The following is a 25938-nucleotide window of genomic DNA, read 5'->3' on the forward strand; positions in this document are numbered from 1 at the left end:
ACAAACAAGAGGCGGACGATGCGCAAACAATGCGCAAAATGCTAGAATTCCCAGGCGCACGAAAACAGTACAGTGCGACGACAGGGAAAACAACAAACAAACAACGAGCCGACCTGATGACAGGCGAACAATAACACACAACACAAAACTAACCAAACGGGAAACTTATAGAGGACATAATCAACTAAACAGGACACAGGTGTACACAATCAGACAAAACCAACAGACAGCGAAAACATCAAACGTGATAGCTAGTACTCCGGGGACGACGACCGCCGAAGCCTGCCCGAACAAGGAGGAGGAGCAGCCTCGGCCGAAACCGTGACAATTATAAAACTGCTGGTTTGAGGTCATGCACATCAAAGGAAATGTGCTAATCAGTTTTTCTATTACAGATGGAGCTTGTTCCTCTTTCCAATATAAATGTAACCTATGAATAATTAGGCTGCCTTTGTTTGGGTAATTAAAATGTATAACCAACAACAACTCAAGACTCATGCTTTGAGAATGTACTCCATCTCCATCTGATAGCTAACAAGAAAGCAGCTTTGAAATACAAACAGAACTACTTCCCTATTAGAAGTTATTTGCAATTGTTATACACAGAACTGAGCCCCCAGACTCAGTTTGAACCATACTACCAAATGGTGAAATAGTTCAGTGCTCAGATGCAGACCAAATAAAAGCTGTTTGCCTTCTTTGCATCATTAGCCAAAACAAATAAAAATTCAAAAAGACATGGAAATAAAAGTGCCAAATGCTAATAATATTGTTTATAGGTCCTTGGTGATGGCAAAGGCTACTAGTCTTGCAGGTCAGTCATCCATGGCTAGCATACTTAGCTACTCTGTAGTAACAGCTTACTCACTACTTTGATGTTTTTCAGAGAGCCTGTGACAGCAGAAAGTCTAACGTCATACAAACCCCTATCATATTTGATCATATTTTCCCTGTGACAAATTGTACTGCCCTGTCACAGTTTAATTGCTACCATTGGCAGACTCCATTATATTGAGATTTAAGTGCCGGCCGCCAGTATGCAAGCTAGCTACAATTAGGCTAGGCTAGCATGACAGATAAGCCTGACAAACAGACCCTTAGACACATTAGACTTTGATTATACTCTGGGGGTTTTAGGATGAAAGGGGAATTTAACTTTTGATCAATTGCATCATACTCTAAACCAGTTCAAGGCCTTTCTCATAAGAACCTCAGTGCTTATATGGGTCAGTGTTTCACGCATAGGGCAGTTACTTAATCCACTCTCGTGGAAAGTTGCTGATGATGCACCTTAAAGTAAGAAGAATATATTGACAGCAGCATAAAAAGCAAAGATGAATATAGTCTCCTCGGACATGAAATGCCCCACAGGGCATCAATATTACCTATAGCCCAGCTAAGCTCAAAGGGTGTTCTTTGCTTTGCTGGTAAACAGGGCTTCCTTTCAGTCTACAGTTATCATTTTAGACGTAACCTTCATGTAGATAAACGTCTCTAACAGCTTTGGTATTGATCTGTCAATCTTACTTTGATTCCTATTTTCTCTGTCCTCCAACAATCAGATGCAGTGGCGGTCGGTGCCGTTTAAGATGAGGAAGGACGACTATTGTTTTTATGAGCATGGACATATTTCTATTAAAGCATATTGGATGACTGTCATTCTGTCACAACTTCCTCCGAAACTGCCACCTCTCTTTGTTCGGGCAGGCTTCGGCGTTCGTCGTCACCGGCATTCTAGCCACTGCCGCTCCTCATCTCATCATTCCATTAGTTTTTTTATTGTTTATTACACACACCTGGTTCATATCCCCTCATCAGTACCTGTATAAGTGTTCCCTCTGCCACCTTCTCTTTTTGTGTGATTGCTTATGTTGGAGGATAGTGAAGCTCGGTGGAGCTCCTTGTATTTTGTATCGCCGGGATATTTCCCCGTGTGCCTTGTATTTTCCAGAGCGCCTGTTTTACGCACTGGAGTGTTTTTGACGCTTTACTGCGTAACTCTGTGGTTGCGGAATAAAGCCTGTTATTCTGTGATTTACCATCCTGCGCCTGACTCCTTCGACATCACCTCATCACACATTCATATTCCATTCACCCAGCTCAATGCAACATTGATAGGTTTAGACTACTACATGATACTCAAATGTTACCTATACCCATCATGAGGTTGCTACAACCTAGCCTATGAATGAAAGTACATTGTTGTCACCATATAAGCAAACGTCATAGTCAACATAGCTTCTAGAACTAACGCGTTCATGCAATCATGCAGTACAGTGTACAGTCAGCAAGCAGTTTAGCAGTTACACCGGCAGGCCCCGGTGGCAATAAATGAATAAGCCCCTTAAATGTAAAGTCCCTTGTTCAGGGGACCTGAGTGGTTCTGGTACCGGTTCCAACCAACATTTTAGCTTATAAATTGATCTGTGGACACAGTAGATCAAAATAGCTTGCATTGAGCGGTAGCCCTGATTCTTCTGCCTGTGTGAAGCAGGGTGTGAAATCTGACACCACTTGAAGCTGGGATGTCCATCCTACCATTTCATTCTCTCTTCCGACTGTCCATCAACTCCTGGCTGAACCCTACGTCATAGCCACTAACAACACATATGCCTGGAATTTTTATGTTTCCCGTTGCTCGTCTGAGGAGCCTCCACTTATCAAATGTGGTAGCAACAAATCTTCGTCCAATGGCATTTGGTAACAACAATGCCCCCTTGTCCTTATTTGTCCAAATGAAATGTATACATTTCCTCACATGGACATTAGGAGACCAGTGGTAAAGAGAGTCCCATATGTTGCTATGTACACTAAATCCAAATACATAATGTTCCCATTAGAATGATTTCCCAATCAAAGGATTCCACAAGCCGTTTGTTGAATAAATATCTCAGCTCCACTCCAGCCCAAGATGTAGAAGAGCGAACGGCAGTAATGGTCGCATATGTTGCTTTGTACACTTCATCCAAATACTTAATACCTCATTTTGATATGTACACTTGAAATCCAAATACCTATTCTTCCCATTAGAACCCAATCACTTTCCACTCTCAAAGGATTCCAAAAGCCCCTTTATTATTCATCTCTACTTTAGCCTATGATGTAGAAGAGCACACATCCTAACAACCTCCTCCAGCCATACTAGTCTGCAATGCCGGATGATGATGTTTGGATGGGGAGAGAGAGAAGAAATCAGTGGAAGCCGGTGCAATACAGCTGTAGAGCTGTAGAGTGGAAGGTAATGGACTCAGAAGCAGCAAATTGGTTTAACGACCACGGAGGTCTCCGTCGACATATGTCTTCCCCTGGCTGCAGGGCTGTTGGCCACCCTTATCCTTCCCCCTCTTTATCTCCAGAGCCAGGGACCGGGCCTTCTTGAAGCTTGACAGCTGGGATAGGGAGTGGAAGTGTGGCCAACGTTGGCCCATGTAAGTGGATGTTGCTGTCACTGTGCAGATCTTTGAGTGGCTGATGACAGGTGCTAGAGACTCCCTCCCTCCCACACACACACACACACACACACCCCTGGCTAACGGCCCCATCAGCCACATCAAACTCGAGACGACCCTTACCCTCCATTTATCTCCTCTCTTGGCTCAGCATTTACTCTGTTCTCCTATCATATCAAAGTGGTAAGGATTGGTCGGGATGAGAGGGGGACTTATTGTCTGTGTCCCAAATGGCACCCTATTTCCTATATAGTGCACTACTTTCGATCAGAACCCATAGTGCTATATATAGTGAATAGGGTGCCATTGGGACGCAGACCTTGCAGCCACTACCTCCTCCAGCTGTCGAGGGTAAGGTGCCTCTGGCTGCCTTGGTGGCCCATGAGGAGCGGCTGCCGTCTTAGCTATAGTGTCTGAGCTTCACTTATCTAAAGTGAGCAGGCTGCTCACCGTGAATGAGTTGATAGTCTGGGACCAGCAGGAAAAGGGAACCTGCTTGACATTCAGCAGCTGTCTAGGCAGAACTTCTGAAATGAATCAAACCGGAAGAGTTTGTGGTTCCAAAATCTTCTCAAAAATGTATTCTAAAAAACCAAGTCAATAATGCCACTTGGGGAGAGAAATGGCTAAAGGTTGGTATATTCTAACTTAGACTGAAGGCCTTTTGATGGTTGAGTGGCTTGCTAGAGTGTTGGAGGTGAAGATCACCTGGGAGAGGATGTGGTGGTGAGGTAAACTACAGTAAGTTGGACATTTTCCGCCAAGTCACTTTGGTCTGGCCACACACTTAAATTAGTTTTCATGATCTTGGCCTGAGGGCAGATCAAATTTTAACAACCACTATAAACACCTCCGAAGGGGAAAGAGTAGAGACAAAGGTGCTTTCAAATTACGACAAGGATTTAAACTTTCCACCTTGGTCTCAGTCTCCTGGCGATGCAGGACATTCCAGTCATTTTAAACAGCCTCTCTCTCTCTCTCTCTCTCTCTCTCTCTCTCTCTCTCTCTCTCTCTCTCTCTCTCTCTCTCTCTCTCTCTCTTTCTCTGCCTCCCTCTCTCTCTCTTTCTGTATCTCCATCTCTCTCTATCTCTGCCTCTTTCTGCCTCTCTCTCTGTCTCTCTCCTAGTACATAATCAAATCTCCACGGTCACTGCACAAATCTTCCTCCAGGCTAGCGTTAGCGGTTGTGCTAGCCACGGACATAAGCTGTTAATTCCTCCATGGTGTGTGACAAAGCAGGTGAACTCGGGGCTCAAACATGCAACAGTCAGGAGAAGACTTACATTGCATTTTGCGATATGGAACAAGACGGCACTGTCAACCGCCCGTGAATACATTTTCCATCATGCTCTCTGTGTTGCGTTTTGCAGCCTCAGCGGCGGTTTTTCAAATGGCATCATTTGAGATTGAGATTCAGAAAAGTGTTATTGTCCCATTGCTGGGCAATTTGGCTTTATCTTTTAAGTTAGGAAACACAAATGGGAATGGCACGATGACAAAGAAAAGGTTGCAGCATATATAAAAGACAACAATGTCTACTGCAATGACGACAAATTGTGAACGAGCCCATAAAAAGACAGTGTGCAGCACCATTATTTCATTAGGCTTTGCAGCCTTGCCGGTCCTGCGACATGAGCGATGGGATGCAGAACTTGGTGTCCCTCTACCAGACCCAACAAACAATATATTACAACGAATGGGGGAGAGGGAGTGAAAGAAAAACAACGCGAGTAGACAGTGATGAATGCCTTGTTTGTTCAACTACCAGATATCTCCAAGTTTGTTCCAACCTCCCACATTTCAAACAGAAGCCTCGCAGATTTTTTGTTGAGTACCCCAACAGAGCAGGAAGCATACAGCAATGAAAAAGATTAACACACAGAAGACTTTGAGCTTCAGGAGAATGCAAAGACTTTGCCTGCTGTGCATCCTGTACTGATGATTGCTTTCACAGGCACAGCTAGGGAAGCTAGAGTAAATCTAGGATGGCTGTCTAGCGAAAAACACATTGATATCTGGAGGTAAGCCGGGGCCGGGGGATGACAGACACAACCTGAAACTGCCAGCTGAAAGTGGACCCCCGACATTCTCCCTATGGCATATTTCAGTGGCCAAGCATCTGTTCTCCTCAGCCATGGAGTCTCAGCAGACCTCAGTGACAGGCAGGCAAGCACCATGCTGCGGGCCATGAGGGTCAAACACTTAGGAAGACAATTAGTAGACCTATATCTACCAAATCAAATCAAATCAAAATCAAATCAAATTGTATTTGTCACATACACGTGTTTAGCAGACGTTATTGCGGGTGTAGCGAAATGCTTGTGCTTCTACCTCCAACAGTGCAGTAATATCTAACAAGTAATATCTAACAATTTCACAACATATACCCTATACACACAAATCTAGTAAGGAATAAAATTTAAGAATATATACATATATGGACAAGCAATGACAGAGCGGCATGGACTAAGATACAGTAGAATATTATAGAAAAGAATACAGTATATACATATGAGATGAGTAGTGCAAGATATGTAAACATTATTAAAGTGACTTGTGTTCCATTTCTTAAAGTGGCCAGTGATTTCAATAGGCAGCAGCAGCCTCTAATGTGCTAGTGATGGCTATTTAACAGTCTGATGGCCTTGAGATAGAAGCTGTTTTTCATTCTCTCGGTCCCAGCTTTGATGCACCTGTACTGACCTCGCCTTCTGGATGATAGCGGGGGGAACAGGCAGTGGCTCGGGTGGTTGTTGTCCTTGATGATCTTTTTGGCCTTCCTGTGACATCGGGTGCTGTATGTGTCTTGGAGGGCGGGTTGTTTGCCCCCGGTAATCCTTCTGGCAGACCGCACCACCCTCTGGAGAGCCCTGCGGTTGCGGGCGGTGCAGTTGCCATAACAGGCTGTGATACAGCCCGACAGGATGCTCTCAATTGTGCATCTGTAAAGGTTTGTGAGGGTTTTAGGTGCCAAGCCAAATTTCTTCAGCCTCCTGAGGTTGAAGAGGCTATGTTGCGCCTTCTTCACCACACTATCTGCGTGGGTGGACTATTTCAGTTTGTCGGTGATGTGTACGCCAAGGAACTTGAAGCTTTCCACCTTCTCCACTGCGGTCCCGTCGATGTGGATAGGGGGGTGCACCCTCTGCTGTTTCCTGAAGTCCACGATCATCTACTTTGTTTTGTTGACGTTGAGTGAGAGGTTATGTTCCTGGCACCACACTCCCAGAGCCCTCACCTCCTCCCTGTAGGCAGTCTCGTCATTGTTGGTAATCAAGCCTACTACTGTTGTGTCGTCTGCAAACTTGATAATTGAGTTGTAGGCGTGCTTGGCCACGCAGTCATGGGTGAACAGGGAGTACAGGAGGGGGCTGAGCACGCACCCTTGTGGGGCCCCAGTGTTGAGGATCAGCGAAGTGGAGATGTTGTTTCCTACCTTCACCACCTGGGGGCGGCCCGTCAAGAAGTCCAGGACCCAGTTGCACAGGGCGGGGTTCAGACCCAGGGCCTCGAGCTTAATGATGAGCTTGGAGGGTACCGCAAAGTTTCCTAAGAGCCGCCATCCTCGTCGGCGCCAGGTACAATCACATCTCTCCATTCATTCAACGCCTGACAAAACACCAGCTACCTCCACCCTCACAGCAGGGCTGTACTGTAATTTGTGTTCATCCACCCACCTGTTTCGAAATTATAGATAGATAGACAACCAGCACCACAGGTGCCATGGCAAGCTGACTAACTAACTAACTAACAGGCACAGAGGATGATGGGGTCCGTGCTCCGTGGGCGTAAGTAACGAGGACAGACCCTTGTCACTGATGCCCATCAATATGGGTGGGTGCTGGATGAAGAGACCCTGTCTGGCGTGTTTGCCTGCCTTTCTTCTCAGCAGGATGGCCATGTTGTCTCAGGCACTGTGCCTTTTGCCTGCCAGGCTGCCTGATCTGATACTCTGCCTGCCAGACTGCCTGATCTACTAGTGGTGCTACAGCCTCAGCAGCAGCTCTGTTCTGTTTAAGGCTCTAATGCTGTTTATACAAGCAGGGCATTATGACGCTCCACTGTTTACCCTGCCTTATTATCACAGGGGAAGACAGAGAGGAAGGGGAGAGAGAGAGAGAGAGAGAGAGAGAGAGAGAGAGAGAGAGAGAGAGAGAGAGAGAGAGAGAGAGAGAGAGAGAGAGAGAGAGAGAGAGAGAGAGAGAGAGAGAGAGAGAGAGAGAGAGAGAGAGAGAGAGAGTGTGTGATAGTGAGTGCAAGCACTGCACCACACACACTACTGTCCAAAAAGAAACTTCCTCTCACACAGTGGGATAGCTACTGAGGGCACCAGGGCATCAAAAAATTATATGAGAGAACCCTATCCCTATTTCTTCCAATTTTGATACCCTCTGAGGGGGGACTGTCTGATCAATCATTATTCTGCGTCCCCTATGGGCTGTGGTCAAAAGTAGTGCACTACATAGGGAATAAGGTGCCATTTGGGTATGCCTCTTGACTTAGCCTCTTCACGTGACCTTGCAGTTGCGGTTAATTCTGGGCTGGTATCGCTGCTGTAGGGTTGTTAATTGTGATAAATGAGAATGACACCGGCTCCTATGGTAGCCCAGCAAGTCAATATATTTTATGCCAGCTCTAGCAAGGAACGGCGAGGAGCTGCTGTCTCTATGGAGGATGCTCAAGCTTGTATCAAGGATGGCGGTAAAAAGGCTTAGTGCACCTCCTTCTTGCGTACATCTCCCTACTCTATAATTTTAATGCAGCCCCTCGTGTGTGTGTGTGTGTGTGTGTGTGTGTGTGTGTGTGTGTGTGTGTGTGTGTGTGTGCGCATGCGTGTGCAGGTCTGCGTTTGTGCTTGCATATGTGTGCATTTGTATGTGTGCATGTGCATGTTTGGGAATGGAGGTGATTGTACTAGTACATGTTCAAATAAATCAGACATGGAATAGTACGTGGATAAAATTGGTCATGCCCCATACAGACTGATTCTCTCCTTTGCATTTTTTTATGTCTTTCCTCTGGAGAAACTAAATGATGATGTTCATCTGGATAGGTGCAGTCTCTCTGAAAAATTGTGAAACGAGGGAACAAAACATGGATTCAAACGATTCCACTTGACTTCCTGCATATCCTAGGCACCTCGAGCCTGCGACAGATGCCGGGAGTCCCCACTCACAGGACCGTAAATATGCCACTCTGTCGTGGTAGGAGGCCAGTGTTTACGGCCTGACCAAGCATGGGTTATCAGGCCTCTGGACAATCCACAGTGCACCATAAACATTACAGCAGAGATGGAGGGGGAGAGAGAGACAAGGGGAGAGAGGGAGAGGGAAAGAAAGAGAGCAAAATGGAGGGAAGAGTGTGTAGCATAGTGAAGACTTAGGGGCCATTTACATTAGTAAAATGTTTAGTGAGATCTATCTCTCTTCAACATCAGATGTGCAACTTTTCTGTTTATACTAGCCTTGGATGTGATGTGGCCAAAGCTACATTCCTGCTTCATATGTGAGTGCAGCTATTGACATACCGTAAATACCATAGTATCTAGACAAACTAAATAAGGATAGCAATTGAAACTATACCGTTTCATCTAAACCATATTGCACATAGTGTTTCACACTTTAATGCAATGATTCAAACATTTGTAGATATTTTAAAAGCGTTTAATTTTCAATTTGGCTGAAGCAAAAATGCTGTCTGCTGATATTAGGTCATTAAGGTAATTTTTGCAGGGACATGTGGTGTGGGAGAGCTCTTGTCTTTACACTGTACCTAAAATAAATGTACTTTAAAGTTGCCGTTTTAATTGTGTTGATGATTTGCTTGTGCATATTGTATTTATGTGAATTGTGTCAAACAATTCAGCATCAGCTGCCATCGATACTTTGTAATGTTGAATTTGAAATAAACCATTCTATATACACAGTAGAAGTTGGAGTAAATTGGAAAAGCAAGTAAGAAGAACAAGAAGAACAACAAAAAGAACACATTGAACTTGTAAAAGTACCTCTTGTTAGTTACTCCCTATAGTTGTTCACAATTACACTGAGCAAAAATATTAATGCAACATGTAAAGTCTTGGTCCCATATTTCATGAGCTGAAATAAAAAAATCACAGACATTTTCCATACATACAAAAAGCTTATTTCTCTCAAGTTTTGTGCACAAATTTGTTTATATCCCTGTTAGTGAGCATTTCTCCTTTGCCAAGATAAATACTCCTCCATTGCGGAGGAGTATTTATGTCTATAATTAAGCCCTTTTGTGGAGAAAAACTCAATTCTGATTGGCTGGGCCTGGCTCCCCAGTGGGTGGGCCTATGTCCTCCCAGGCCCACCCATGGCTGCACCCCTGCCCAGTCATGTGAAATCCATAGATTAGGGCCTAATTTATTTATTTCAATTAACTGATTTCATTATATGAACTGTAACGCAGTGAAATCTTAGAAAATGTTGCATATTGCTTTTATATTTTTGTACAGTATAGTTCACATCAATAACAACTGAGTGAAAAGGCTTGTTATTTACAGACTACTGAGTGTACTACTACTATAGTGTCTTTTCGCCCTGCATCATAAATATCTCCCGATTCCTTTCCTAATTAGCTAATTTGTGAGCTGCTTAGAGGCTATGTAATTGCACTGATAATAGAAATACAAAACCTCCACAAATAAACACAACAAACCAACAAAAGCATCCAATTCTGTTCTCCAACTACACTGCAGTCCTCTGATCAAACAAAAGGAAAAAGAAACAACATAATCCTTTTGGGAACCGCAAACAATTCCTTTGATGAGTTTGTGTTAGCTTTAAGTGGGACACTGATATAGGTGAGTTTGTTCTCGGCAAAAACAAATCATACAGTAACTTAATTTAAGTAACTTATCGGAGAAGTCAACCAAACTATGGTTGGCTCCCCAGAGCTTTGTTATGGCACCGCCCCCTGTTACCCGCTGCTCTCAAACCACCGTAGACTGTGCAATTTCATTTAATTAATATGCAGATTTGAGTGGTGAATTGGCTCGGGTGAAACACCGGTACAGGTATGGAGAGAATGTGCTGCCTTTGTCCTCCCCTGAGTTATATCGGCTACGGAAGCGTAGTTGGGAAAGAATTCTCCTAATAGTTAGTCTACCAAAAAACCTTGGCAAGCTTTAAACTGCATGGGACTCAAAGAAAAAGTCCCCCTGAATTAGTACAGTGCCTTCAGAAAGTATTCATACCCCTTGACTTATTTCACATTTTGTTTCGTTACAGCCTGAATTCAAAATTTTATTAAATCGTTTTTTTCTCACCCATCTACACAGAATACCCCATAATAACAAAGTGAAAACATGTATTTGAAATACAAAGATATATCATTTACATAAGTATTCACACCCGAGTCAATACTTTGTAGAAGCACTTTTGGCGGTAATTACAGCTGTGAGTCTTTTGGGGTAAGTCTCTAAGAGCTTTGCACACCTGGATTGTACAATATTTGCCCATTATGCTTTTAAAAATTCTTCAAGCTCTGTCAAGTTGATTATTGATCATTGTTAGATTGCCATTTTCATGTCTTGCCATTGATTTTCAAGCTGATTTAAGTCAAAACTGTAGCTAGGCCATTCAGGAATATTCAATGTCATCTTGGTAAGCAACTCTAGAGTAGATTTGGCCTTGTGTTTTAGGTTATTGTCTTGCTGAAAGGTGTATTTGTCTCCCAGTGTCTGTTGGAAAGCAGACTGAACCAGGTTTTCCTTTAAGATTGTGATTGTGCCTGTGCTATTCCGTTTCTTTTTATCACAAAAATACCCTAGTCCTTGCCGATGACAAGCATACCCATAACATGATGCAGCCAACACCATGCTTGAAAATATGAAGAGTGATAGTCAGTGATGTGTTGTTATGGATTTGCTCCAAACATAACGCTTTGTATTCAGGACAAAACAATTATTAGCCAATTTTTTGCACTTAAGTGCCTTGTTGCAAACAGGATTCATGTTTTGTAATATTTTTATTCTGTACAGGCTTCCTTCTTTTCAGTCTGTCATTTAGGTCAGTATTGTAGAGTAACTACAATGTTGTTGATCCATCCTCAGTTTTTTCATATCACCACCATTAAACTCTGTAACTTTAAATCACCATTAGCCTCATGGTGAAATCCCAAAGCAGTTTCCTTCCTCTCCGGCAACTGAGTTAGGAAGGACGCTTGTATCTTTGTAGTGATTGGGTGTATTGATCAACCATCCAAAGCCTAATAACTTCACCATGCTCAAAGGGATATTCAGTGTCTGCTTATTATTAATTTTTTACACATCTACCAAACAGTGCCCTTCTTTGTGAAGCACTGGCCTTCGTGGCTAAATCTGTGCTTGAAACTCACTACTTGATTGAGAGACCTTACAGATAATTGTATGAGTGGGGTATAGAGATTGGGTAGTTATTCAACAATCTTTTCAAACACTATTAATGAACACGGAATGAGTCCATGAAACTTATCATGTGATTTGTTAAGCACATTTTTTTACTGAACGTATTTAGGCTTGCTATAACAAAGGAGTTGAATACTTATTGACTCAAAACATTTTAGCTTTAAATTATTTAGTTTTTTCACAAAGAATTACAAACAAAATTCCACTTTGACATTATGGGGTATTGTGTCTAGATCAGTGACACAAAATCTCAATTTAATCCATATTAAATTCAGGCTCATACAACAAAATGTGGAAAAAGCCAAGGGGTGTGAATAGGGCTGTGGCGGTCACAAAATTTTGTCAGCCGGTGATTGTCCAGCAAATAACTGTCGGTCTCACGGTAATTGATCGTAAATTAACATAAACACATTTAGCATCACCTGGCTTCAGCACATAGCCTACAAGCCATTTAAAAAAGTATAATAAATCCATGTAATATAGTCTACACCTTCACAATAAATCCATTACTTATTTTAGACAGGTCTAAAGAAGCATGATATGAAGAAAATTTAGTCTATTTCAGAATAAAATAATAGCATACTCTGAGTTGTCCTTATGTTAGGTCCTGATGTGGCTGTGCCCAATGGCTGTGGGCTACACTAGTTCATTTAGCAGAGAAGATTTGCTTGTAATACCATAGCATTATTTTATATTATCTTATAGTATGAAGAATACAATTGAACAAAGCTGAATAAAATATAAATATTTTCTCCAAACGATTTGAGGGAGTGCGCACATGCGGCTATTCTGTGTTGAGCGGTTAACAAAGAAATATGTACTCCTATATGCTTAATTTAGAGTTATTAATGTAACCTTAGTTGTTCTACAAACGTTGGCCTATATGTTTTGATTTTAATACATTGTAAGGCTGCATGATGAGACTCTAATAATGTTTTGAAAAAAGTTGCTTGAAAAGGCATGAGCTCTGCTTTGTTTTTTTGCGCAGGCTGTACACACTCCAATAGTCTCTCATTCACAATTTGACAAGCACTTGATAATGCCTCGAATTTCATGGCGGCATCCCCTTTGTGGCCGTAATGCACCCTAAAGAAATCCATGCCTTTTGTGGCCCGGAGTGCTGCGTTGTGCCCTTCTCCCTGAGTGTGCTGCGCAATCCGAAGCTCCTCTCACTCACATGGCTCTCAGTCACGTGATCGGGTCTTTCTCACAGGCTACAAGTGAAGACAGACACATCAGGGACGCAACTGCGCTTCCTTATCCAATTCCGAGGTGCATATTGAAGATATTCGAAGAACTGTCAACATTTACTTTTCGTCAGCCAACAAGATGACTAGGCCTAAAGAACAGCAAAAGCACTAGCCTGTCAATCTACTATCCCCCATAGTACAAAAGTCAACCTATTCTATTCTGTGCGAGAAATAAATATTCCAAACGAAGTCTGGGACAGTTGTGGGATGCGATAGATCCCAAATTAATACAACCACTAGCATCAAAAAAACTTTTTTATGCAATGTGGCTGATACAACAGATCAGAACGTTTAGTTTAAAACACCATTATCAAAAGTGACCGCAAATGCAATTATGCATGTAATGCTTTTATTATAAAGGTGCATTTTTATGTTGAAAATTATCTTCCCCAAACTTGAAACTCACGTGTTGCGTATATATGTCAGTTAGGCTCTACACCCCTTGTAAAGTGGATTCATGTGCTTAATTTTTTGAAGTTATTTGGCCACTTTAGTTGTGATACAAACCTTATTAAAACATATAGGCCTATGGGCTAGGCTACATGAGGTGTGCGACTATGATTCGAAAAAGTCATTCACAAGTGATAATATATAATTCACAAGCTAATATTGTCACCCATCAGACTATTCTTTATTTAATATTGTCTTTACATATACTAAATAATATATGTGTGACATTTGTTTTGATTTAGAATGGACCGTTTTCATGCACCTGTAACGAAACAGGGAACGGGAAAAAATACATGTAATCTACGCACTTACATAGCGAATGGAGGACGCTTTTCCCCGTGGTTTATTTCCATGCCAGCCAGGTAGGCTATACTCCTGTTGTAAATATAAGCAATGTGCTTAAAATTAGCAACGTTGAGAAATAAATATAGTAGGCCTAGACTATAGAAAGCTGATGGGATCCTCGTCTATTCATTAGCGCAATTGCATAGCCTACAGAAATGTTGTGCAACATGAGCTCATGGGCTCTCATGAAGTGTTTGATTAGATTTTCAAACACATTTGCATTGATGTCAGAGTGATTAGAGGGACAAAATAGTTCTGAGTACCAGGCAGTTAGCAAGTTTGGTAGGCTACTAATGACCAGCAGCAGCATCAGAGCTTGGAGAAGCCTAATTACCCTGACTAAACGGTCATGTGGAATTTGACTGCCTTAATGACTCGTGACTGCCGGTGTGGCGGTAATACGGTCACCGCAACATCCCTAGGTGTGAATACTTTCTGAAGGCACTGTATGTCTCTAACGGGATAAAATACCTGGATGATACACACTGCATATAGCTTTGTGGTCAAAGCAGAAAGGGTTCGATATGGACATACGAGAGTATGAACGAACTTACAATTTATTGTGTTTACGCACTCTCCAACTCAAGAGCTATTTAAGAATCATGAAGCAATTATGTTTTGAAAAAGGCATGGGGCGGTTTCCCAGACCTGGATTAAGCCTACTTTCAAATGAAACAGAAATTCCATTGAACGTGGTTTGTAGTCCAGGGGAATACTTAATCTGGGTCTGGGAAACTGGCCCATAGATTCCTATTCAGACATTATGAGACTGTTATCCCTTAGACTCTAGGTTTATAGCCATTGAGTCTTGTACTGAAAATAGACTACACAATAAATTAATTAGTTAGACAGTCTACAACTCAACAATGGCTGGCATTTGAAAAAAAATAAAAGATTACATTTGTCCAGAAATAGTCTCTTTATTGCTTTGGTATTTATTTGAATAAGCCATGTTTAGTTAAGTAAGGACTAGACAGCGAATATCCTGTGATGTCCAGTTTCACAATGACAAAATCATCTCTGTATCGTTCTATCTACCGGCAACGCCCCATCACTAAACCTTAACAACATGAAGAGTAAACCAATCAGATTCAGATTATGGACGGTCACAGTAAAGCATGAAGTATGAAATAGGAAAATAAAATAGGAATAGATAGAGACAGATAATGATCGGGAATGGTGTCCGTGTTATTCCATGAGTTTCTGGGTTACCAGTTTTACCATTTTTACCAGTTCAATTTTAATAGTCAATGCACAGTTTGGAATTATCTTTACATTAGATATCACTGTCTGTGAATCATTCCCTTCAGCCCTGTGCTATGCAATCTCTAACAGTTATTTTCCAATGCTGCAGTGCTGCTTTATCTAAGGTCAAATATACAGTGTGGCCCATTTCTAATCTATTCAGTATACCTACAAACACCAGTTAAGACCTTGTTACAATATAGCCACAACTGCATCATCTCTATGTAACCAGGTTATTACACCACCGTCTACCCAACCACCTCTTTTCACAGCACGTATGACTGACATATCATTCTTACAACAACCCTATGGAAACAAGAGAGAGAGTTGGTGCGTCCCAAATTGTACCCTATTCCCTACATAGTGCACTACTTTTAACAGCCATTTGGACCCTTTTGGAATAGGGTGCCACTTGGGACGTAACCAGTGAGTGCTCCTACAGTGTCTTTAAGTGCTTCTATACATGTGTCTGTGAGTATAGTGTGATGTAGTAAAATAAAGAACAGCCATGCAAGCCAGCAGTTGGATCGCAGTTTGGCTTGCCAGGAATTATTTCCTTCATTCTATTAAAGGGGCAATCTGGGAATGGTGAATACATTTTTACATTATAAAAAGTGGTGGCTGCTTTGTTTTTGTTTGAATCTCAGATTGCGCCTTTAAATACCCAGCTCTCTGTCAACTCTGCCACTGCTTTTAAAGCCAAGGTAATGGGGTTTCACTTGAAACTGATCAGACCCTTTTTCTGAGAATTTTACAGGGCTCATGTGGTAAGGGGCTTAGGGAGAGGAAAAGCAAAGGAGTTATCATCCGCATTTGATCTAAAACTGATTACCTTTGGTACTTAATGTCATGTCCTCCGATTTGGTTATCTTTTTTATAGAATGAATTTACAAAGGAGGCAATGAATATGTAGTTAACCAAAGACTGCAACTACTACCGGTACAACTTAATCCATCAGTCTATGTGATGTGTTGTGACATATCTTTTCGCTTAATTTTATTTTTACACATTGTATTGGTTTGAGGAACACTGAATGTATGTATTGCAATCCATATCTAATTTCTACTTTATATCTATTTTTATAAGGATTTTAGATCTTGTGGTCTAAAGAAGCCTGATATCCTGTGACTCAATCAAAACAAGTGGTTAAAATTTATCCTCCAGTTGCTTGCTATACCTTGGCACCAATTGCACAGAAGTATCATAGATTTCTCATGGGATAGACGAGGAAACATCTACTAAAAGCTGCTGCAGCACTCTAGTCCTGATGAGTGACATTGAGCTATCCATCAATGCGATAGGTTCAGGGCTGTGCATGACCAGGGTCCTGTTCATTAGGGGGAACAATTTTCTAAATGAAGTGAAACTGGGAGGTACTACTGTACCTGAACTTGTCCAATAAGAACACTAAGTAGCAAAACAGTTTGCTACGGTTTGCTACGCTATGCTCTACTGAACATGACCCTGACCAGATAGAAGGGCGCCCCCCTCTGGCCTTCAACCCCTCCCACCTGACCCTTAACAGAGATAACCTGTACTTCTGATAAATGTCCAATCCTGCAGAGCAAACACTGCATTCCCATATCCACTGTAATAGACTCCTAACTGTACTGATAGATACAACTGGCAGCCTCACCTATAGTATAGCCCAGTATGACATACTGTATAGTGGGATATTGGTTCATTACTGGGCTTCACACTTTGACTGATAGAAGTTCTCAAGCATCACCCTATCTGCAGCAATCAGTACAGTCACCTTGGCTTGGGAAATGTGGGCTTTAAAATATGTGTGTGCTGGCAACCTAGTTACCATTGATTCATATGTTCAAGTGGAGCTGCTGATGCAAGCACTTTCGAGGATTTCAGCCTTGCGGAGTCAAACACATACTTTATCATCAACGTATAGCCAGCCGTTTGGTATAGTGCACTATACAGGGAATAGTGTAACATTTCATATGCAGCCATGATATACAATAGATGGCTTTATAGGTGATGGGAGTCGGGAGAGAAGGACGCACATTATGCGTCTTGAAAGGTCAAGCCATAGTGTAAATGCACGTATGCCATATAGGTAGTCAACGAGACACATGGCTGTGGTAAAGGTCGCCGGCGCAGTTCACAGTCACACAGATGTATCATATTCCCCACAGTGGCAGCTCCTGGTGTTAAGGGAAACCCATCCAAATGTCACCCTGCTATCTACACACATATATTCAGCACCTCAGTGGTGTAAAGTACTTAAGTAAAGTAGTTTTTGGGGGGTATCTGTACTTTACTTTACTATTTATATTTTTTAACAACGTTTACTTTTACTCCACTACATTCCTATAGAAAATAATGTACTTTTTACTCCATACATTTTCCCATACATTTTCCCTGACACCCAAAAGTACTCGTTACATTTGGGACAGGAAAATTGTCCAATTCACACACATAGAGAGAACATCCCTGGTTATCCCTACTGCCTCTTATGTGGCAGACTCACTAAACACAAATGCTTAGTTTGTAAATGCTTAGTTTGTAACTTATGTCTGAGTGTTGACAGCAAGAAGCCCAAATAGTATTTGACAAAAATAAAATTATTTCAAACCTTGATTACATTGGGTTACGATAACCTCTATTTATGCATGGGAATACTTAGGAACAGATTTCCTGATGTATGTATCGTTTGGTTGACAGCAAAACATTTTTTACAGAGTCAGACAGTTTGTCTGCAAGGCAAATGGAGTATAAAAATGACATTATGTTGGTGATTCACTTTAACGTCATCAAATTAACATATCAAATGAATCATATAGACATGGGATGGTTGCCCAGTCAAAAATAAAAGTGATCTGATAATTTGCATGTTGTCTAGCTGGATGATTGATCTGCAATCAGATATGCATAGTTGGATTTATTTGCATTTTCACTTCCTCATTGTCCAGGTTGTCTTTTCTGCTTTAATTAGAATGCCAATCCTCACTGCATTTAAAACTGTCAATCACTTCACCTCATATCCCTGGGTAGTGTTCCCTCCTCTCTCTCCATTGGACAAGTGCCAGACTTACCTCAAGCAATATAGGATTAGTGTAATTCACAGGCGGTGCCTGTGAAGAAATGAATGCCCTACTGCACCTGCATGAGTTTGATTCTCAATGCATTGTGGTGTCTCTGTTGATACTGCTTTGAAAATACTGCACAAAGAAGGTATGATCATATGCATACACCAGATACACAAGTGCCTGTAAGCCAAACATCTTCCGCGTAAACATTAGGTATGCATGGAACAAAATGTGCCAACCTTTCCCTATTCGCTGCTCTTTGTCATGAGGTATTGCATGGGTAACCCTTGCTTTACACAACAGAACAAATGGATAATTTATGTTCCATGCAGAATTAGAAGGCTTTGTTTCTCTGCCCTGGGTTTCCACTGTGTAAGCCTTCTTTCTTTATACACTTGTGCAGTCTTTTGTAAAGCTGTCAACTCTATCACTCTGCACAGCTTAAATCATTCATTTTGGCCACAAGTTGTGGCAAAAGACTTTCATCAAGAAGTGACAACAATGAGAATATAGAGGCTTGGCATTTGTCGGCAATGTCAATGGTTCGAAGAAGCTTATTTTTAGTGTTTGTATTCTGATTTATAGTATCAAAATGCAGTGCGCTATGCGGCGAGGTGCCAAACCTCTCCAACTTCACGCATTCAAGAATGAATAATCCCATACAAGTAGTAGGTCTATGCAAGGGCTGAATAGTTGTTTTGTTGCTGTTGGTGCTTTCAATCTGCATAGGTTATGTAGGCTATGCGGATGTGATGATTGTATAAGAAAACAGGCACATTTAATCCAACCGATTTAGATTTGAGCCTCACTCAACCGTGTAATGACAATGCGTAATCTTCTCCTGAGTTAGGCTAAATCAGGCGAGCCACAAAAACACCCAAGATTGGCTGAAAGATTGATCCCAAAGGCTGTGGCCAACAGCCATGTGTCTCCTATGAATTTAAATTAAATTGAATACACTTGTGCCACTGCTGAGTCATATCACAAAGGGAAGCCCAGCCGCGAGCTGCCGAGTGACACAAGCCTACCAGACGATTTAAATGACTTCTATGCGTGCTTCGAGGCAAACAACACTGAAGCATGCATGAGAACAGCAGCTGTTCCGGACGACACGCTCGCTGTGGCCGATGTGAGTAAGAACTTTAAACAGGTCAACATTCACAAGGTCGCAGGGCCAGACGTATTACCAGGACGTGTACTCCGAGCATGCGCTGACCAACTGGCAAGTGTCTTCAATGACATTTTCAACCTGTCCCTGGCCGAGTCTGTAATACCTACATGTTTCAAGCAGACCACCATAGTCCCTGTGCCCAAGAACACCAAGGTAACCTGCCTAAATGACTACCGACCCGTAGCACTCACGTCTGTAGCCATAAGGTGCTTTGAAAGGCTTGTCATGGCTCACAACAACACCATCATCCTAGAAAACCTAGACCCACTCCAATTTGCATACCGCCCCAACAGATCCACAGATGACGCAATCTCTATTGGAAAACCTACGTGAGAATGCGGTTAATTGACTACAGTTCAGCGTTCAACACCATATTGCCCTCAAAGCTCATCACTAAGCTAAGGACCCTGGGACTAAACACCTCCCTCTGCAACTGGATCCTGGACATCCTGATGGGCCGCTCCCAGGTGGTAAGGGTAGGCAACAACACATCTGCCACGCTGATCCTCAACACGGGAGCCCCTCAGGGGTGCATGCTTAGTCCCCTCCTGTACTCCCTGTTCACCCATGACTGCGTGGCCAAGCATGACTCCAACACCATCATTAAGTTTGCCTACGACACAACGGTCGTAGGCCTGATCACCAACAACGATGAGACAGGAGACCGAAAAGATTTGGCATGGGTCCTCAGATCCTCAAAAAGTTATACAGCTGCACCATCGAAAGCATCCTGACTGGTTGCATCACCCCCTGATATGGCAACTGCTCGGTCTCTGACCACAAGGCACTACAGAGAGCAGTGCGTACGGCCCAGTACATCAGTAGGGCCAAGCTTCCTGCCATCCAGGACCTCTATACCAGGCGGTATCAGAGGAAGGCCCTAAAAATGGTCAAAGACTCCAGCCACCCTAGTCATTGACTGGTCTCTCTGTTACCGCATGGCAAGCGGTACTGGAGCACCAAGTCTGGGTACTGGTAGGTGACTGGTCTCTCTGTGATGGAAATATTTATGTTTGTGCTTTTCTATAAAACAATCTATACCAGGCGGTATCAGAGGAAGGCCCTAAAAATGGTCAAAGACTCCAGCCACCCTAGTCATTGACTGGTCTCTCTGTTACCGCATGGCAAGCGGTACTGGAGCACCAAGTCTGGGTCCAAAAAGCTTCTTAACAGCTTCTACCCCCAAGCCATAAGACTGCTGAACAGCTAATCAAGTGGCTACCCGGACTATTTGCATTGACCCCCGCTGCTGCTACTCGCTGTTTATTATCTATTATCTATGCATAGTCACTTTACCCATACCTACATGTACATATTACCTCAATTACCTTGACTAACCTGTACCCCCGCACATATGTATATAGCCTCGTTATTGTTATTTTATTGTTGCTCTTATTTTATACTTTACTTTATTTAGTATATATTTTTCTTAACTCTTGTTTTTCTTAAAACTGCATTGTTGGTTAAGGGTTTGTAATTAAGCATTTTACAGCAAGGCGCATGTGACAAATACAATTTGATTTGATATTTGCAATATTTCATGTCTCAGTATTATCTACGCGTAATTGCGTTTACGCATTGCCCTATTATCCGGTGTGATGGAAATATTTATGTTTGTGCTTTTCTATAAAACAATTTCTGTGTTCATGCAAGTGACTGATTGAACGAATCCTCACTATCAGTATCTGCAATTTGGCAGTACACCCAGAACCTTGTTTAGAGAAAGGGATATCTCAGTTTCAAGGTCTCGGCTTAGAGAGAATAATTATCTGAAGGGATTATCTGTTATTAGCCTATACATTCAAATTAAGATCCGAATGCTGTTGTAGAATATAGCTAAACTTTGATTTAGGTGACAACAAGTTATCTCTGTCATTAGGCTATTTTAAGAATCCTGGAATGGGTATTCTTGAATACAAGCCAAGTGAATGAATCAACAAAAACACCATATATAATAATATTAAGCAATATCCCCTTTAATCATAATAGTTAGTAGTGCTCGAGAGCTCCAGTGCCAAAATAACCTGCATTTGAAGTTATATTATTCACTAGATATTGTTCTTTACAGGAGTTGTAAACGAAAAACACGCACACACTTACTGCACACACACACTTTTACATTCATCATTTTCTGCTGGTACTGTTCCTTATTTTACTCCTATTATTATCTATCCTGATGCCTAGTCACTTTACCCTGCCCTCATGTACATATCTACCTTAAATACCTCGTACATCTGCAAACTGATCTGGTAGGCTTCTCTCTGTATATAGCTCCATTCTTGAGTATTTTATTTTATTCCTTGTGTTACTATTTTATTTGTATTATTATTTTTAAACTCTGCATCGTTGGGAAGGGCTCTTAAGCAAGAATTTCATGGTAAAGTCTACACCAGTTCAATTCGGCGCATGTGACACATACAATCTGATATGAATTGATTAAAAAAAGAAAATAACACATCAAAGTCCCAAGCAGTGAGAGCCTAAAAGCTCAGCTGAGACAACAATACCAACTTTTACAACATAGCTGTTAACAACAATCATTTTAAAAAGCATCTCGCATGCACCTGACATACCTGGGGAAGAATTCGCAGCCACATTTTTCTGTGCGTTTATTTGCTGATATCTCCAAACTGCACTCCTGCCTTCCCGCAGCTACCGTGTTACCACGAGATGCCTCCGGTACCGGAGTACGGATGCTCAATCCTCACAAGAGAGGATATCACACCACTTTCAGAATGAATCTTGCACACATGAAACACCAACTGTCAGTTACTTATCGTTATGCATTTTCTCAACTCTGAAGTCCCAATAAAGTGTTTGCGTAAAATGTTCATTTATTTCATAACGCAGCTTCTAAATTGCCGGTCATTATATCTTATCGAGATATGTTTGGTTTGACCGATGTCAGTCCATTTCAGAGGAAATTCAAACGTCTCTTCGGAAATATTTGTTGTATCATGTAGATCAATAGTAGTTTATTTCCTTCTGTATTACACCGATATATATTCCGGTGAATGGACTTTCCAGGTTTCTGCGTTTTGCGTGGTTTTAATAATAGCCTACATGTAAATAACTCTTGTTCTCCATGTAAATACAACGAACACCACAGGTTCCGTCCGCGGTATCCAGTAATTAATTCAGTGGGCCTATTGAAATTCGGTCAGAAATTGCGTTCGGGTTTCCAACTTCAAAGCGTTGACAGCCTTTGCATCGTCCTTTCTAAATCCCTCTTCATAACAGTCCTCTCATGTATTGTTTTTCCGATGTGCGACTGGTCAGGTGCGCCAATATTTATTTTCTCAATGCTAACTTATCCAAAATACAATTTAACTTATAATAGCTAGGCAACATACACCACAGTCCTGTCTCCGAGGAAAAAGATAGCATGAATTAAAAGCTGTCCACTGCCTTCTAAAAGTGAAAAGGGAGGAGGCTCAGCTTCAGAAATCGCCTAATCTGATGTGTTTGACAAAACTACACGGGTATCCTCTTAACCTCTTAACTCAGTGCCGGTCCACAGTCTTTCTCGCTCTTGGTGTGTTTCAGCTCCGATTCTACTTCACTGCAGTCCGACCGACCCCTTTCAGAATTTGAAATATTTTGTTTGCGGTGCTGCTCTCTCAGCCTCCATAGGCAAATAGTACAAACTCCAGCATGCGATCGTATAGACTATCCTACGTCACTGCACACTTTACTGCTCTCCTCTCTTCACTTTTGTTTTTCCTCCTGAGAGCAAATTAACTTGCATTCCACTTTAACTTTATCAAAACTACATGTTAGACATGGTCCTCAATTTATGTCCAAGGGTACACACCAACTGCAGGGAGCAGGAAAATGTATATCTGTGAAGCTGTGATATGGTTCAATGAAAGCAATCATTTGCCAAATAGGCCCGCTGAAGCCCCCTTGAAAGCTGTAGACCCATGTCCAGGGACGGCCTGTTCAATAGGGCGATATGGGCGACGCACTGCCAAACGGGAAAAGGAAGGGATTTTTTTTCTAATCAATTATATCACGGCAACAGTAGTTATCAGTGTTGTAATCTATACGTCTGATCTGCCACAGTGCCACACTGCCACTAAATGTCGAATCAGGCTAAAGTCGTGCTTCAAATGGCTCCACCCCCTTTTGGGGCGATTTCAGTCAGATTGAAAATCGCCCAGAACTTCTGTCATAGACTCCCATGTAAAATCTATTTTTTTCAAATTTCAGAGCCTTCAATACAATCTCAATGGGTGTCTGTGGGCTTGCACTTACGCGCTTTCGTCATACGTTACGTAACCATGAACGTAACTGAGAAAAGAGTGGATTGTTTGAAATAATTTCCTTTTTGTCGGCGAACAAATGAAGATAAATTGGCAACGAAACAATTAGGACCTCCCAGACCAAATTTAATAATTCAACAGGTTTCTACTAAAGGCGGAAAGTCCTACACCCGAGGATTTTCCAAAAATTGGTACGAACGAAAAAAGACATTGCCACTCACTCAACTGGATGACGAGGGATACAGGCTAGCTGTCCGCCGCCACAACGATGAGGTTAGTGTTGATAATCACAAGTTTACTGGATGTGGATATGGTGTAATAAAGGCAGTTTATTCAGAGGTAAATATATCTGGAATCGCGTTCACGGACCCGTTCGTCAAACTCTTAGGGAGCTATAAATTAAGCCCCATTACTTACCATATCAGATAAGAGAAATTGCTGCAGCTACATATATTTTACATCCTGGCCCTACATAGTTCACTATTTGCATCACTTACCAAAATATTACATGTGGTCATATATGCTTGGAAAGTGGAGATGCCATAGAACGTCAAAAAAAGTAAACATTGCTGGAGACACATTGCCGTTTTGGAGAAGACATCGCGTTTGCTAGCGAAGAGATTTGTTGTGGCAAATGAACTTGGGCTGGGAATTGCCAGGAACCTCACGATAAGATATATGCATCAGCATTGCGAGTCTCATGATTCTATACGTATTGCGATTCGATACTGTGATTTTATTGCGCACCATATGTCTGTTGCAGAGGGATCAGAAAGCCATGAGAACGAGTTTTGATCAGTCATGGAAATAAAAGTGCTGAAAACAAATTGGCTCCCAATGTGAAAAGATTGAGAACAAGCTATGAAGGAACAATAATGGTGTTTTGGTGCAGGTACAGCCAACTAGCGCAAAAAATATTGCGATATTGTCAATACAGTATATCGTAAAGTATCACTATGTAACTCGATTTCTTTCACCCCAATCCCTCAAATTAACGGTAAATAACTGAATTGTTTGCCCCACATTTAGCTAAGATGATTAGCTAGCCAGCTAAAATGTTTTAGTTAGTTAGCAGTCGCATCTACAATAGTTTACTGTCAATAACATGTCTCCAAAAATGACGTGGTGTCTCCAATTGTGTTGACATTTTACAATTGCAATGCGCATCCATGAGTATCCACTTTCTGTAGCTCAGCTGGTAGAGCATGGTGCTTGTAACGCCAAGGTAGTGGGTTCGATCCCCGGGACCACCCATACACAAAAATGTATGCACGCATGACTGTAAGTCGCTTTGGATAAAAGCGTCTGCTAAATGACATATTATTATTATTATTATTATTATTATTATCTGAAGAGAGCCCCGAAACATTGTGTGCAGACATTTTATGCAATAAATGAAGTAGGTTCAATCTAGTAGTTCTGATCTTCTGATTGGTCCTGATGAGTTGTGCGAGGTCCCCTGCAGGCTACTGTCACTGTTGCATTGGCTCTGAGTCGGGTTCTCTGTCTTCAAATGTTCAGCCTAAGAGAGGGGATTTTTGTGTGTGTGTGTGTGTTTAACAGTGATGATGTGTGTGTGTGTGTGTGTGTGTTTAACAGTGATGATGTGTGTGTGTGTGTGTTTGTGTGTGTGTGTGTCCTCAGAGCAAGAACTCGTGAGTTGGAAGAACTGAGAGGCCTATGGCGTGGGTGTTGTCCTTGGCCACCTGCTGACAAGGCTGACAAGATAGGACCCTTTTGTCCATTGTTATTGGATAGGAACAGAACTTATAACCAGCTCCTGACCTAAATAGATCTTAGCACAACATTTTACTCAACATATCATATTCCATATTCACTATAACAAATATATTTACTACGACATTAGCAAGAACCGCCACATCCTCAGCCGGCTAATCCAGTGTGTGAAGTTTTGCGGAGTGTTTGAGTTAGCTTTGCGAGGCAAAGATGAAACTGAGGGCTCCACCAACCCTGGTAAGCCAACACTTTTGAGATCAGTCAATAAATGCTTCTGGTATTGACTTATATGCTGCCCCTGTCTTCATGTTGTTGCTGGACATATCTTTTTTTAAATGTGTGTAGGTCACCTAAATCATCAGAAAAATTGCCCCTCCTGAGAATTTTTTCAGGAGCCGCCACTGCCCATGTCGTATACTGTATAGGAACATGAAGATAAATAATGATCACGTCATTAAGGCTGTCCACTCAAATAATCTCCTCACCCCTTCCTCCCTCTCTCCATTGTACTCATTTATCTCTGCTGATGCCCCAACTTTCCATAATTGCCTTATGGAAAAAAACACAT

The 25938-nt window shown here is 41.9% G+C and overlaps 1 protein-coding gene across 2 annotated transcripts in view; it reads right to left on the reverse strand.

Moving 5' to 3' along the window:
* LOC121569718 (corticotropin-releasing factor receptor 1-like) overlaps positions 1–23011 on the reverse strand; it is a 152816-nt gene extending 129805 nt beyond the window's left edge. For both annotated transcript variants that reach the window (XR_006001378.1, XM_041880867.2), the window contains exon 1: positions 21942–23011. Coding sequence is in view for 1 of the 2 variants with exons in the window: in XM_041880867.2 (XP_041736801.1) it covers positions 21942–21965 (24 nt within the window). In the remaining variant the exon portion in view is untranslated. The remainder of the gene's footprint in view (positions 1–21941) is intronic.
* Positions 23012–25938: the final 2927 nt, after the last annotated feature.

This window comes from Coregonus clupeaformis, chromosome 7 (assembly GCF_020615455.1).
Source record: "Coregonus clupeaformis isolate EN_2021a chromosome 7, ASM2061545v1, whole genome shotgun sequence".
In the NCBI taxonomy this organism is placed as follows: Eukaryota; Metazoa; Chordata; class Actinopteri; order Salmoniformes; family Salmonidae; genus Coregonus; species Coregonus clupeaformis.